Source organism: Vipera berus, assembly GCF_964194415.1.
Source record: "Vipera berus genome assembly, chromosome: 12".
NCBI classification, from domain to species: domain Eukaryota; kingdom Metazoa; phylum Chordata; class Lepidosauria; order Squamata; family Viperidae; genus Vipera; species Vipera berus.
In genome coordinates this window covers 16,599,397-16,613,167 of record NC_138215.1, presented here as the reverse complement: position 1 = coordinate 16,613,167, position 13,771 = coordinate 16,599,397, and the positions used below count along the sequence as shown (strand labels likewise).

The 13,771-nt window shown below is 44.9% G+C and overlaps 1 protein-coding gene across 1 annotated transcript; it reads left to right on the top strand.

The window, feature by feature from the left end:
• Positions 1-6,564: 6,564 nt before the first annotated feature.
• NR2E3 (nuclear receptor subfamily 2 group E member 3) lies at positions 6,565-12,073 on the top strand (the record flags this gene model as incomplete). Its single annotated transcript, XM_081337162.1, has 7 exons — positions 6,565-6,707; positions 7,346-7,449; positions 8,649-8,915; positions 9,883-10,064; positions 10,807-11,047; positions 11,568-11,673; positions 11,941-12,073. The coding sequence occupies exons 2-7, from the start codon at positions 7,365-7,367 to the stop codon at positions 12,071-12,073; spliced, it is 1,014 nt and encodes a 337-aa protein (XP_081193288.1). The 5' UTR covers positions 6,565-6,707; positions 7,346-7,364.
• Positions 12,074-13,771: the final 1,698 nt, after the last annotated feature.

The window sequence follows — 13,771 nt, the reverse complement described above, 5'->3', positions numbered from 1 at the left end:
CTGGAGAGATGGATTTCCACACACACACACACCCCCGTCAACTGAGTGTATGCAAGACCAACATGCAAAGACAGCATCTGAGTCAGCCTTTCTCTTCAGGGAAGACCCAGGCAATGTGCTGCTGCTGCTGAAGAATTTTAACGTACAGTATATCTACCTTTCACTGCCTCGGTCCTCTCTTTAAATTAGTCTTCCCTAATTTGATGCCTTCTAGATACGTCCTCTCAGAATCACAAGCCAGCATGACCAGAGCAGTTAACCCCAGCACGAGAGAAACGATTGGTCCACTTCTGATCACCTAGCCCTGTTACCTCCCCAGAATAAAGTAGGCAGTGAGCATTTCTTGATGCTTGCCATGCTCTCGATGAGGACTGTGCTCTTCAAAGGGATTAGAACACAGCTAACTCTTCTCTGAATTAACCCACCACATATCTTTCGCCATGGATGGATGATTGCATCTCCAAAGATTAAGTCAAGAGGCCCCAACTGTCATTCAAGGAGGATGTAGGGTCACAGACGGAAAGTGTGACGGGTGACATGCAGAATATGAGCAAGACATCATGCAATAATGCCAAATGGGATGCGGCCTCTTGCTCTAAGTGTCAATAGAATCAATACAAGACTCAAGTCAAGAGTCTTCCCTAAAATCTGTCTCTTTTTTTAAAAAACTACTTTTTAAAAAGGAAGCTTGAGTTCAGGGAACAGCAACTAAAATGATCAAAGGCCTGGAGACTAAAACATATGAAGAACAGCTGCGGGACTTGGGTTTGGCTAGTCTAAAGAAAAGAAGAAATAGGGGAGACATGATAGCAGTATTCCAGTATTTGAGGGGCTGCCACAAGAAGAGGGGGTCAAATTATTCTCCAAAGCACCAGAGGGCAGGACAAGAAACAATGGTTGGAAACTGATCAAAGAGAGAAGCAACCTGGAATTAAGGAGAAACTTCCTAACAGCGAGGAGAATTAACCAGTGGAACAGAAGTTGCCTCCAGAAATTGTGGGTGCTCCACCACTGGAGGTTTTTAAGAAGAGACTAGACAGTTACTTGTCTGAGACGGTATAGGTTCCCCTGCTTGGGTGGGGGGGCTGGACTAGACCTCCAAGGTCCCTTCCAGCTCTATTCTATTCTATTCTGATCAGAAAAATCCTTCTGAAGTTGGAAGGTTGATGGTGTGCCACAGTTGCATTAAACATACGGTCATTTTTCATCTCTATCAAGAGCCACGGATCTCGGGGAATTAAGCTGGAGCATTATACTGAGAGGGCCGGCTTCATCTCCGATGTGCTGAGACCAGCATTTAGTTCAGAGCTGATCCTCCTCCTCCACCTCCTACTCCTCCTCTTCCACTCTTGCTCCTTCTGAGCATCAGTGACAGTTACGTAACAGGTTATGACAGTAACCCTCGACCTGACAGCCTAGCACATTTTGAGATTTGACGGCTTTGGCTTTTGGAAATAAACACTAATGCCATTTGCAAGCAGGTGGAGCTTGGGGCTGTGAGAGATTAAGCACCGGAATTCCTTGGCTTTGATTTGGCTTGGCCAAAGCTTTGAGTTGCAGCTCACCACATTTGAATGCGTCGGACAAACCTGATGCCTTGAATAAAATGTATTAATCAAAAACGGGGCTACCAGACTCCTGAAGAGTTTAGATAGTACTACGTAGGGGAAAAAGTACAAGTGGGGTGAGAATCTCACCTCTTCCAACCTGAGCCCCTGATCTTTTGTAAAGTAAATGGCTTGTGAATCACTAAAAGTGGTGGAAGACTTTCAAGAGGAACGGATGATTGAAAATCCATTCCTCGGTATAGAACGATAAAGTTATGAATACAAAACTGAACTAATAAATAATCTCAACTATTCATACAACATCATAGCTCTGCCTGGCAGCGCTTCCCCATTTGATGGAGCGCACCCATGAATAAATAGTGAGATGGTGGTGTATAGATTTGAGGAATAAATATGCACAAAAATAAAAAGGTTAAAAGTTTGTTTTGGCATGGTAGCTGTAATGGGAATGGCCTAGGAAGAGAAGGCAACAATTAAAGTCAGCTTAGCCTGCAGCAGGAATCTGGACAAGACAAGATGCTGTAACCATCACTTGCAATTTCTCCAAGGTCATCTCTGTGGTTGTGTACAAGTTCTTGGTTTGTGAGAATCTTTCTGCCCAGCGGAAAGCAGGCATCTACAAATATATCCCAAGTCCTATGAGAAACAATTGCAATAGTGAGATATATTCCCCTTTGAAGGAGATGGGTGGTTCAGGAATGTTGAAAGAAAGAGAGAGGGGAGAGAGAGAGTGAGTGAGAGAGAGGGGAGGGAGAGGGAGGGAGAGGGAGGGAGGGAGAGAGAGAATCCAGCTATCCAGCTTGGAGGACAAGAGCATCAAGAGAAGCAACCTAGAACTAAGGAGGAATTTCCTGACAGTTAGAACAAGTAACCAGTGGAACAACTCCAGACGTTGTGAATGCTCCAACACTGGAAGTTTTTAAGAAGAGACTGGACAGCCATTTGTCTGAAATGGTATAAGGTTTCCTGCCTGAGCAGGGGATTGGACTAGATGACCTCCAAGGTCCCTTCCAACTTTACTATTATGATGATGATTATGAAAATTGTAACCCATGCCCAGATGAAGGATCACTGCAAGTTCAAACTGATGGCCTACCTCTCATTACCGTGGCTAACTTCCAGAACAAGGTGATCAGATGTCAGAGCTTAGTCAAATACAGCCATCAAAAGTATCATCGTAAAGCAAGAACTGGGAGGTAAAAGCCGGGACAGGGAATTAGATCCAAGAAAAGTGAAGATGAGTCTCTCTCTCTCTCTTCCCCCCCCCCACGAGATCCCAGCCCGAACATGACCTCTTTTACAGGTCAACCTGAGGGGACAAGCAGTCAGGGTGTCAAGGCAGGGTGATGGGTCACCACAGGACAAACGGCCTTCGTGAGAAGTGTTTAGCCTACTGGAATGATTTCTTTGCTCTTACTGACTCAAATGGAAACTTGGAATTTGCATCAGATAAGAAGAGGAAGAGGAAGAAGAGGAAGAGGAAGAAGGAGGAGGAGGAAGAGGAGGAGGGAGGAAAGAGGAAAGAAAGAAAAAGAAAGAGAGAAAGAAAAAGAAAGAAAGAAAGAAAGAAAAAGAGAAAGAAAAAAGAAAGAAAGAAAGAGAAAGAAAGAAAGAAAGAAAAAAAGAAAAAAAGAAAAAAAGAAAAAAAGAAAAGAAAGAAAATCTGAAGGAGGTTTCTTTCCGATAATGATTTAAGTTATAAGTTCTGGGGTGATTGTTTTACAATAGTATTAATTTGGGGGGAGGGAGGTAGAGTAGCTGTGTGCATCTGGCCATCTTCCTGGTCAAAAGGGACCTCCTAGAGACAGAGAGATCAGGCTGTAGATTAAGGACCTTAGTGCTAATGGCTGATCAAGCATCCATCAGCACCATCTGTCTCTGGCCAGGACTGACTCACTCAGAGCTGCTCTCTCAATCCTAAAACTAATTGGGTTTTTGTTTTGTGTTTAACTAGCAGATTCTTTGCAGCTTGCTTACCTATCTTCCTCCCCCACCCCACCCCACCCCTTCGCCTGCCCAGAGTAAAAGGGATTAGCTGAGAGACTGGTTTGCAGGAAAGCTGCTCAAACCTACTTGCTTTAAAAAGAGGCCGCTTGGAGAATCGGGACCTCCAACCGCCCAACTGTTTTGCAGCCTCAATTCTTTGCAAAGCTTTGCTCAACAGCTCGCTGTAATCCATCAAATTAAAAAGCATTGTTTTGTGATGCTTTGATTGTCGCCTTTGGATTCTGAAAAGTAGAGTGGCAGATCCGTTCCCAACAACCGAAAGAGTCAAATAACAGAACGCATGTCAGCCTCGCTGGAAATCAGAAAGTTGCTACAAAGCCTGAATGAATCAAACTGCATGCCGTAGAGATTCTGCCTCCCCCACTGTGCACAGGGGAAGATGGCAGACATTCTTTCAGTGCTGGCGCCATGAATGGAACTGCCTACAATATTGTCACAATAGCAGGCCAGCTTGGAAGGACTCAGAACTGTGCTGAAATTCAATAAATCTTCACAGGAAAACAACCTAAATGGCATAATGGCCCAATGATGAATAAACAGAATGATGATGTCCTTGCAGAGGGAAGGATGAAATGGAATATCCTTGATTTGGGGCATAATTGGATAAATTCTGGCCATAAGCCTATCGTATTGCAACTTTTTACTAGGTACAAATGGGCTAAGGTGGATAATATCTTCCACATAATAGCTTCCCTCCTTGTGTGAGGATCTGTTCTGCCACTTTCCTTCCAGATGTGTGATCTACCCTCCCTATCGGCTCCAACCCAGATGCCATAAGTCAGATATTCAGAGAAAAACTGGGTGACCACTCATGGGTTGGTCCAATATAGGTAGTTCTTGACATACACGCACAATTGGGACCCTAAGCGATGTGGTTGCTAAGCAAGACATTGTGTGACTGGATCCAGTTTTACAGCCATTTTCACCACAGCTCTTCAACAAGTCTGGCTACCCCAACTGACTTTGCTTGTCAAAAGCCATCTGGGAAAGTCACAAGCCATGATTGCGTGACTGCAAGACACTGCAACCATCGTAAAGGCAAGTTGATTGCCGAGTGCCCGAATTGGGGCAATGTGACTGCAGGGATGGTCTGACAGTCATAGCTTTGATGGGGGGTCACGAGTCATATTTTTTTTCAGAGGGTTTCATAACTTTGAGCCCTTGTTAAACAAGCTATCGTCAGTCGAGGGCTACCTGCGTTCAGCCCCAGCCCAGCCCTTTTCGCCATGTCTTCCCAGATCGCCGAATCTTGGTATATGAGCCTTATATTCTGACTTCTGTCATGTAATTGCTTCTGTTTCACCTTTCCCTTCATCAATAATATAAAACCTGCTCTTCAAGGTAGTACGTTCTTCTCGCTGAAAATATTCTCGCCTTATAAAATATTCAGTTGTGCTCAGCAGCTGCCCTTGTAGGTTTGACTGGATTTTTCTTCCCCAAAACCTTTGCTCCTGGGTCATAACGTAGGAGCCGGAGTTGAAGACAACATGGTAGAGTCAAAGTAGAGGCTGATCTAACATCTTGGGAACCCAAGCAGGCTTCATCCTACTTATTTGGGGACCGAATAAAAGAACTTTCCAGAAAAGAATCATCTCTCCAAGAACACAACTTAGTGGCAGATGTGCGGAGCTGGAGCGGGTAGAAACGTGCCCAGAGTCCCTGTCAAGATGGGGGTACATTGCAGTGTGGTGTCATCCTGACCTTGCTGACAGAAGTCTCCGGCATCTTTTTCATTCTTTGATTATGGAGCTAATGGTCCCACCTTGGAAAAGAAACTAAAGATTAAGGGGATGAGGGACAGTCAACTGCTTACACAGCATTAATGACTAATCTTTCCTGCTACACCACAGGAGCCCTGAAGAGGAAGGACTCTCACATGAGCATAGCACACACCAAGCACACACGAAGTATCCAGAAGAGCAAGGGTTGAGATGGTCTGGAGGATGGTCTGTTAAGAGGCTTGGAGCAGAGTGAGTTTTTTCCAGGGAAAGAGTCTACACAGAAGCAGTTCTTTTGGCAATTTATCCAGCCTCATTGAGGGAAAACTGGCCAGTCCACAAGGCTTTCCTGCATCTGGGCCTCCAATTCAAAGCCCAAGGACAAAAGTCAGAACTCTCCACAAAGTAGCCTCGTCCCACGGATCATCAGCCACTGTTATGACGGCCTCCCCGTTGAAGTCGCTGATGAACAGAGGAATGGAGGCCAGTCCGTTAGGTAAGTGAGGGTGTTACAACTCTTCAGACCATGTTTCTCTTTCATTTGGGCCAAATGTAGTTCACCCAATTGCATTTGACAGGAAGTTGGAATACTGCTGGGAAGTTCAGGCGTGGTGGCAAAGTTACTTCTCATGCATCAAATCATCTTTCTTTCTTGTATCTCTGGCAGCAATACACAATCTGTGCAGCACAGACCACACTGGGGTTTCTCATGCAATATTTGTCATAGTGTCTTGTTGTCAAACTGGGTTATTATTAATCAACTCCTGTGGGAATTTAGTTAGGAGCTGGTCAAGGTCAGAGTCTTACTCGGTTATTGTAGATGCTGAACATTGTATGCGGTGCAGTTCTTTTTCAGTTGCTAAGAGAGGATCAAAGCACCACTGAACAGCTGGCAGGATGCTCAGGCAGATACAGTTAAATTAGCAGTGGATGGAGGACCATCTATTTTGAAATGTGGGGAAGGACAGAAGTGACGGAACCGTGGAAAGTTCCCCCATGTCTTCTCTGGATGGATAGGAGATTGGAGTTGCTTCTTGTCTACTTTTGTCAATTGTTACAAACTGAACTTGGAAAGTAAATAAATAAATAATTGTAAAGCAAGTCAAGGTAAAATTAGAGTGAGGCAAGGCAGGGATGAACTGTCAATGGAATGAAGGTCCGTCGTCCCTTCACATCCTCTGTTGAAAATCTTTTGGCTTCGCCTCCTTTGTTGTGTGCTGCATCCATCTGGTCCTTAACTGTCCTCTTCTTTCTTTGGCGCAGAGCTTAGTCTGGCTCCAAGAAAAGCAGGGAGTCCCGTGTTGCTGTGCAAAGTGTGTGGCGATACCAGCAGTGGGAAGCATTATGGCATCTACGCTTGCAATGGCTGCAGCGGTTTCTTCAAGCGGAGTGTCCGCCGGAAGCTCATTTATAGGTAATGGATGCTATTGTTGGCGTAGAGGGAGAATAAACAATCGATAATCATGCAGTCAAGCTTCGAGAAGGTGAAGAGGCTTCCAACTTTTGTCCTGCATCAGATTAGCTCCTCTTTGTACTCCTGTACGGTTGCATGGAGAAAGCACCTTCACACAATGCAACATGCTGAACTTGGAGAGGAGGTGAAGGGACACCCTTAGTTTTGCATTCTTAGCTTTGATCTCCATATTCAGCAGCCTGTGAGTTGTGACCTTTAGTTTTGTGATACATCTTAATCTCCCCTGCCCCTCTAGACATGCTTTTTTTTCTTTCTTCAGGCGTGGATGGGATATTTCCTGCCCTAATCTCAAAACGGAAGCACTGTTTTTCTTCTCAGTCCTGAAACATCAATGCTTGGTGTGTCTCTTGGCTTCAAGAGGACAAATTTCAATTTCAAAGAAGTTAATGTAGATTAGGTGGCTCTTGAAACATTTAGTTGTTCTGTGACAGCAACTTTCCGGGAACCCAGAGGATTTAGCCTTTCTGTCGCTCTTTCACATATTATATAGCACAGAATCTCAACACCCCCACCCCCAAAATAGAATTCCTGGCAGATACATCTACCGGTAATAGAATCTTATCTTGTCTGTTTGACAGGTGCCAGGTTGGCAGTGGAATGTGCCCTGTGGACAAAGCGCACCGGAACCAGTGCCAAGCTTGTCGCTTGAAGAAATGTCTCCAGGCGGGCATGAATAAAGACGGTAAACCTGAATCTGGGAAAAAGGGCCGATTCTCGGTTGAGCTGTAAACTGGACTGGATAAGTCTTTGGCAAGCGGATCTTACAGGCAAACGTTCTCCACCTGGTGCCTCAGATAATAATAATAATAATAATAATAATAATAATAATAATAATAATAATAATAATAATAATAATAATAATGATGATGATGATGATGATGATGATGATGATGATGATGATGATGGAAGGGACCTTGGAGGTCATCTAGTCCAACCCCCTGCTCAGGCAGGAAACCTTATACCATTTCAGACAAATGGCTGTCCAGTCTCTTCTTAAAAACTTCCAATGTTGGAGCATTCACCGCTTCTGGAGGCAAGGAGTTCCACAGGTTAATTATTCTGTCAGGAAATTCCTCCTCGGTTGCTTCTCTCCTTGATTAGTTTCCATCCGTTGCTTCTTGTCCTGCCTTCAGGTGTTTTGGAAAATAGCTTGACTCCCTCTTCTTGGGGGAAACCCCTGAGATATTGGAACACCCCTCGCCCCTCTCTTCATTAGACTAGACATTCCCAATTCCAGCAACCGTTCCTTCTGTGTTTTAGCCTCCAGTCCCTTTTATTTTGTACAGCTCAAGGCTGTGTATGCAATGCCCCTTCTTCCTGTTTTCCCCATCACAGCAACCTTGTGAGGTGGCTTGGGCTGAGAACAACGGGACAAGAATCCTCCACCTGGCTTCCCTGTCTTAAGGAAGGACCAGAACTTGGGAGTATCTCTGCAACTCCAAGAACCAGTGGTGGCTTCAGATCAGGAGGGGCAAGACATCAGTTCTAGTCCCTCCCCAGCCATGAGAATTCTCTGGGGGACTTGGACCTGGAATTCTTTCCCTTTCAGACCAACACTCATGGTGGAATAGTGGTGAAGGAGCTGGATTAGGAGACCCACCATAGATGTTTCAGGATGACCTCGGGCCACCTGTGCTTTCTGAAGTCACTTACTAGCATAAGGGGTTGAAATCAAAGATGATTGCTTCCGTTAGGTCAGGGGTAGGCAACCTCGGCTCTTTTATGACTCATAGCTGACTCAGGAATTCTGGGAGTTGAAGTCCATGAGTCATAAAAGAGCCGAGGTTGCCTACCCCTGAGTTAGGTGAACACCCTCAAGAGGAGGCAATGAAGCCTTCTCTGCCCACCTGGGTGCTTATCTTGACCTTCCTCTGCTTCCAGCGGTTCAGAATGAACGCCAGCCACGCAGCACAGCTCACGTGCACCTTGACTCCACGGACCTGCATTCGGAACAGCAGCCGGAACATGTGGCCACCACCCAGGCTGCTCCGACACCACCCCACCCTTCCCTGCAAAGCCACAGGGTCCCTCCTGGCTGCTCTATAAGTGGGGTTTTGCGGGCCCAAGGGGTAACTCCCCCCAACAGCCACCGTTTTATGGCCAGCCTGATGACAGCGGAGACTTGTGCCAAGCTGGAGCCAGAGGACGGTAGGTAGCTGTGCCTGAGAGAGGGACAAGGGAGTATGTCTGCCTGAAGTGACTCTTACAAGGGGGTTATCAACCCTACAGAATTTAAGATAACCGGCTGCAAACAATGGCGCCCCCTGCTGGTGCAGTCCTAGTTCTCAGAGGGAAATTTAAGATTTAGGATGAATTCAGAGATCTCAGCCCTTTCTCGACTTGTTTTTGCTTCCAGTCTTGTGTTATTGACAAGCCAGAGAGATTTTGGGGGGGAGGGGCTGGAGAAGGAATGGAAGCAAGGGAAATCAAGAGATCGAAGATGAGTCCATCAGCAACTTATCTCACAAATAAAAACTCAGCTCAGGTGAGGTGGGGAGAAAACTGGCACAGCGCTTCAAAGCATCCGGAATCTTTTCCTTGAAGGATTTCACTACAAACAAGTGTGGAAAATAATTCCTCTTAGTTTCTAGGATCGTGGCTTTGCCCAAGGTTAGTATAGAGATAATTTAATGAAGGCGCTGCATTTGTCATTGGTACACTATCTGAATCAGGAATTCTGACACTTGGGCTCAGATTCAGCACAGGCCCCAAACAAAATATTGGGTAATCAGGGGCCACATTTGGCAATTCCTCTGTTTCATACTTGAGTGTTGAGGGCATTTCTCAAATTTACACGCAGTCAGAAATTCCTTTTCAGGGTAGAGCAAAAGGACCTTTTGGTTTATGTACTGCCCCTAAATAAGTATGTGGCATTTATTTCCCCCAAATAGAGGGCCAGATGGGATAACAAATGTTCACCAGAGATGTTTACATAGCCAATACGGTGATCACTACAGAAAACATCATATCCAAGAGATACCTGGGGGTTTAGTGACAGTTCTGCTTTAACTAAGCTCATTTACTTCTTCACAATTTTTCTTAATCACGCCGCAACTGCTTGCAAACCTTACTAACTGCTGCAGACAACACTGTGACCGGCTGTTTTCCTTTATAGCAGAGGAAAACATTGATGTGACCGGCAATGAGCCAGAACACCTGGGGACAGAGGCTCCCCGATCCCCACACCCGGGCACTGGCCCAGAAAGTGTTTATGAAATCTCCGCGCGACTCCTTTTCATGGCTGTGAAATGGGCAAAAAACCTCCCAGTTTTCTCAAACCTACCTTTTCGTGATCAGGTGAGCCTCCCGACTCAGGTTTGGGAGCTGGCAGCTTTAGCCAAGAGGACGCAGTTTTGGAGTTGAGCCAGCGAGAAAGCAAGTCTTCGAGAAAGGCTAAGTTTCTAAGACCTCATTAATAAAGCGCTGGCAACTTTTGCTACGTACAGGTTGAATTTAGAGCTTGTGATGCTGAAATAGAACGGTCTTGTTTAAAGGGATTCACTGGGAACAAGTCAAGAAAAACCAACATGGGGAATATAATAAAGGAATAGGCAGGCGTGGCTGGCATGTGTGATGGAATGGAGTGGGAAGGCGGATGGAATGGAGGAAGTAGGAAGCAGATTCCCAGATAGAAAGGCTGCATTTCAGAAGAGGCAACTCCGCCCGGATATTTTATGAGAGAATGAGGGTGAAGGTAGCTCCTCCTTAATAGTTCTCAGAAAGTATCGTAGATGCAGGTAGAGGATTCAGACTGGCAAGATTTTGTCCGTAGGTGTGAAAAAGCAAAGAACTCCACTTGAAAGAATCACGTCTCACTTATTTTTGGGCCCAACGTATGTAAGGATCAGGGGATATAGCAATTACGGGTTTGGTGAAAATTGCTCACAGTTGGGGCTATCTTTTTATAAATAAAGTGCCGACAGGAGATTTATAGAAGGAAAAAAATACATATCTGGATGGGTTTTTTGCTCAAGTTTATCCAGCGAACATGTCCCAAATTATTTGTAGGGACTCAACTTCCGTATCTTGTGGCTTGCAGGTGATTTTACTGGAAGAAGCTTGGAGTGAGTTGTTCCTGCTTTGTGCGATCCAGTGGTCTTTGCCTCTGGACACCTGCCCCCTCCTCGCTTTGTCAGAGCTGACTGCCACCTTCCACGCCAAGGCGGGGTCTGGAGGAATGGATATCTGTGCACTGCAAGAAATAATCGCACGCTTTAAAAAACTGGCGGTGGATCCCACTGAATTTGCCTGTATGAAGGCAATTGTTCTTTTTAAACCAGGTGAACCCAGTGCTGGCGGTGGGGGGAAAAGCACATTTTGGGTTACAGGCAAAGTTAAAGGAATGCTAAGAGAATCAAAATGCAAATCTGCATGGAGAAGTACACAACTGGCAGTCTTAAGTTACACTGATTAGAACTATGATTAGGCTGTGTTTTCTTTTTTTTCTTTTAATTCTATTTATATCCCGCCCTTCTCCGAAGACTCAGGGTGGCTTACAAGCTTTTGTTTTTCTTATCTCGTGATTTTGTCTAGCTTGCATTTCTTGCTCTGTGTAGCCTTTTATTTGAAAATGTAATTGCATTTTGCACATAACACTCTCTCTCACACACACAGTGAGCACATTTGTGCACGAGTATGTGTGTGTTCAGCCAGCCCTCCAAAATTTATAGAACCTATTAGAAACATTTTTATATAACTGTCACAGACCTCAAGAACGTAAAAGTTTGCATCAAGGATCAGATCTCTTTGTCAAAGTAGCACTGCTGAAATTTGATTTTTTTTTCTTTTTTCCTTTTTAAGAAACAAGAGGATTGAAGGATCCAGACCAGGTAGAAAATTTGCAGGATCAGTCACAAGTGATGCTGGGACAACACACTCATATACATTATCCTAGTCAGCCGGTCAGGTACCTAGTATTATAGTATTCTTTCCGTATTTTATTCAAAAAAGCAACTCTTTTTTCTGACTGATTTTTTCAGCAATAACATGATAGAAACGTTGAGATTCTGAGAAGCTTTCTTGTTCAGATCTTCAGTGGCACCCTTGTTAATTTGGGGGCACCAAATTAAGACTTTTAGTTTTGACTTTTGGCATGCTCCTGCTTCTTCGGTATTATTCTAGCATTCCGCTATTGGTGAAATAGCTACAAATGTCTTTCTATATCGCCTCCTAGGTTTGGAAAACTACTGCTGCTGCTTCCTTCGCTGAAATTCATTTCTTCGGAACGCATTGAGGTTCTATTTTTCCGCAGAACCATTGGGAACACCCCTATGGAGAAGCTGTTGTGTGACATGTTCAAAAACTAACATGCCTTTTAGAGGAGCAGTTGAACGTTCTAAGCAAGTTCCTCTGGATCTGAAATGCAAGCAGGAGGAGAGACCAGAGAAACCTCTTCAGAAGATGTTTGGGATGTGGGCTGGAAGCCTGAAGTGATCCTATACCTAGGCCACAGGTCTGCAACCCGCGGCTCCGGAGCCGCATGCGGCTCTTTCAGCCGTCTCCTGCGGCTCCCAGTCCTCTGCCATGTGCAGTCCAAAAAAAAGGTGGGACTAAAAAAGTTCAACCAATCAATTCAAATATGCAGGGTAGGTGCATATCTCGCCTTGGCTCCACTCTTCAGTCAAACCCTGTTCTGCGCATGCGCGCATGTACGCGCATGCGCACACATTTTTTGAGGCTCCCAGTTTTTCCTTTTGGGAGGGAACCGGTTCCGAGTGGCTCTTTCACTGTTTCAGGTTGCTGACCCCTGACCTAGGCAATGCTGGTCATTCAACTGTAAAAGGCATCCCACAGTACAAAAACTGCTTCAGATGCACTATCACAAGGGTCAACAGTGTGGGGATGAAACTGTTGAACTGTAGCATTGAGCTATTGAATTGAATCCAAAGCTAGTCAAACTTAACTCTACATTCAATGAAATCAATAGTACGGTTAAAAGTAAAGGTGGTCCTTGGCATACAACCTTCCATTTAATGACTATCTGAAGTTATAACTGCACCGAAAAAGTACTTATGATGGCCCTTGACAAGACTGTTGCTGCATCTGCCATGGTCATGTGATCAAAATTCAGACACTTGGCAACTGAGGCGTATTTTTGACGGTCGCAGTCTCCCGGGGGTCATGCGATCCCCTTTTGCGACCTTCTGACAAGCAAAATCAAAGGGGGAAGCCAGATTCGCTTAACAGCTGTGTCACCAACTTCACAAGTGCAGTGATTCACTTAACAATGGCAGCAAGAAAGACTGCAGACTGGGGCAAAACTCAACTTAGCATTGTCTCGCTTAGCAACAGAAATTTTCGGGTGCAATTGTGGTCATTAAGTTGAGGACTACCTGTATGAGCAAACTCAATTTTGTGTCAGAAAACAGCTGAAGTGCCTCTTGCTATGGAAATGACAAGTTTCTTCCATGTTCCAGACTGAGGCCTTGGCTAGCTCAGATACGGAACACAAGAGTAGTTGAGGCTCCTATTATTTCATCCCGGGAATGTCCAGCTATGCTACTTTCCACATGCAAGACATAGAAGCTATGATGGAACCCCTGACGGGAGCCTGAATCTTTATTTTATTTAACTGTGCCCATAGTCCACCTTTCCATAACCTATTCTGGCAATAAAAACTGAAAATTTAAACAGGAGCTAAAAATCAAATGCACATCTAGCTTGGGGAAAAAGAGATTGGATCCTCTTCTTCGGCTGGTGGGTGTCAGCAGAGAGGACTTTGTCAGCAATCTTGTATAAATGTTAATAAATGAGTAGCTTGTATTATTGCTTGGGATCGCTTGTTCCTTAGAACACCCAATTTTATTTGCTGGCCTTGTTTAGGCTTCCACATGCAGGATTTGCTCTCCTCTTCTGTTTCCATGACATTTGAAAGATCAGATGATTTATTTCCCAACTAAGTTGTTGCGTAGTTCACCAGGAGGCTGTCTTCTCCCATCTGGAAGAAGCATGCTGGCTTATGGGCTTGGTTGCCTATTTTCCATGGACCACAATCAGCAGGGGTG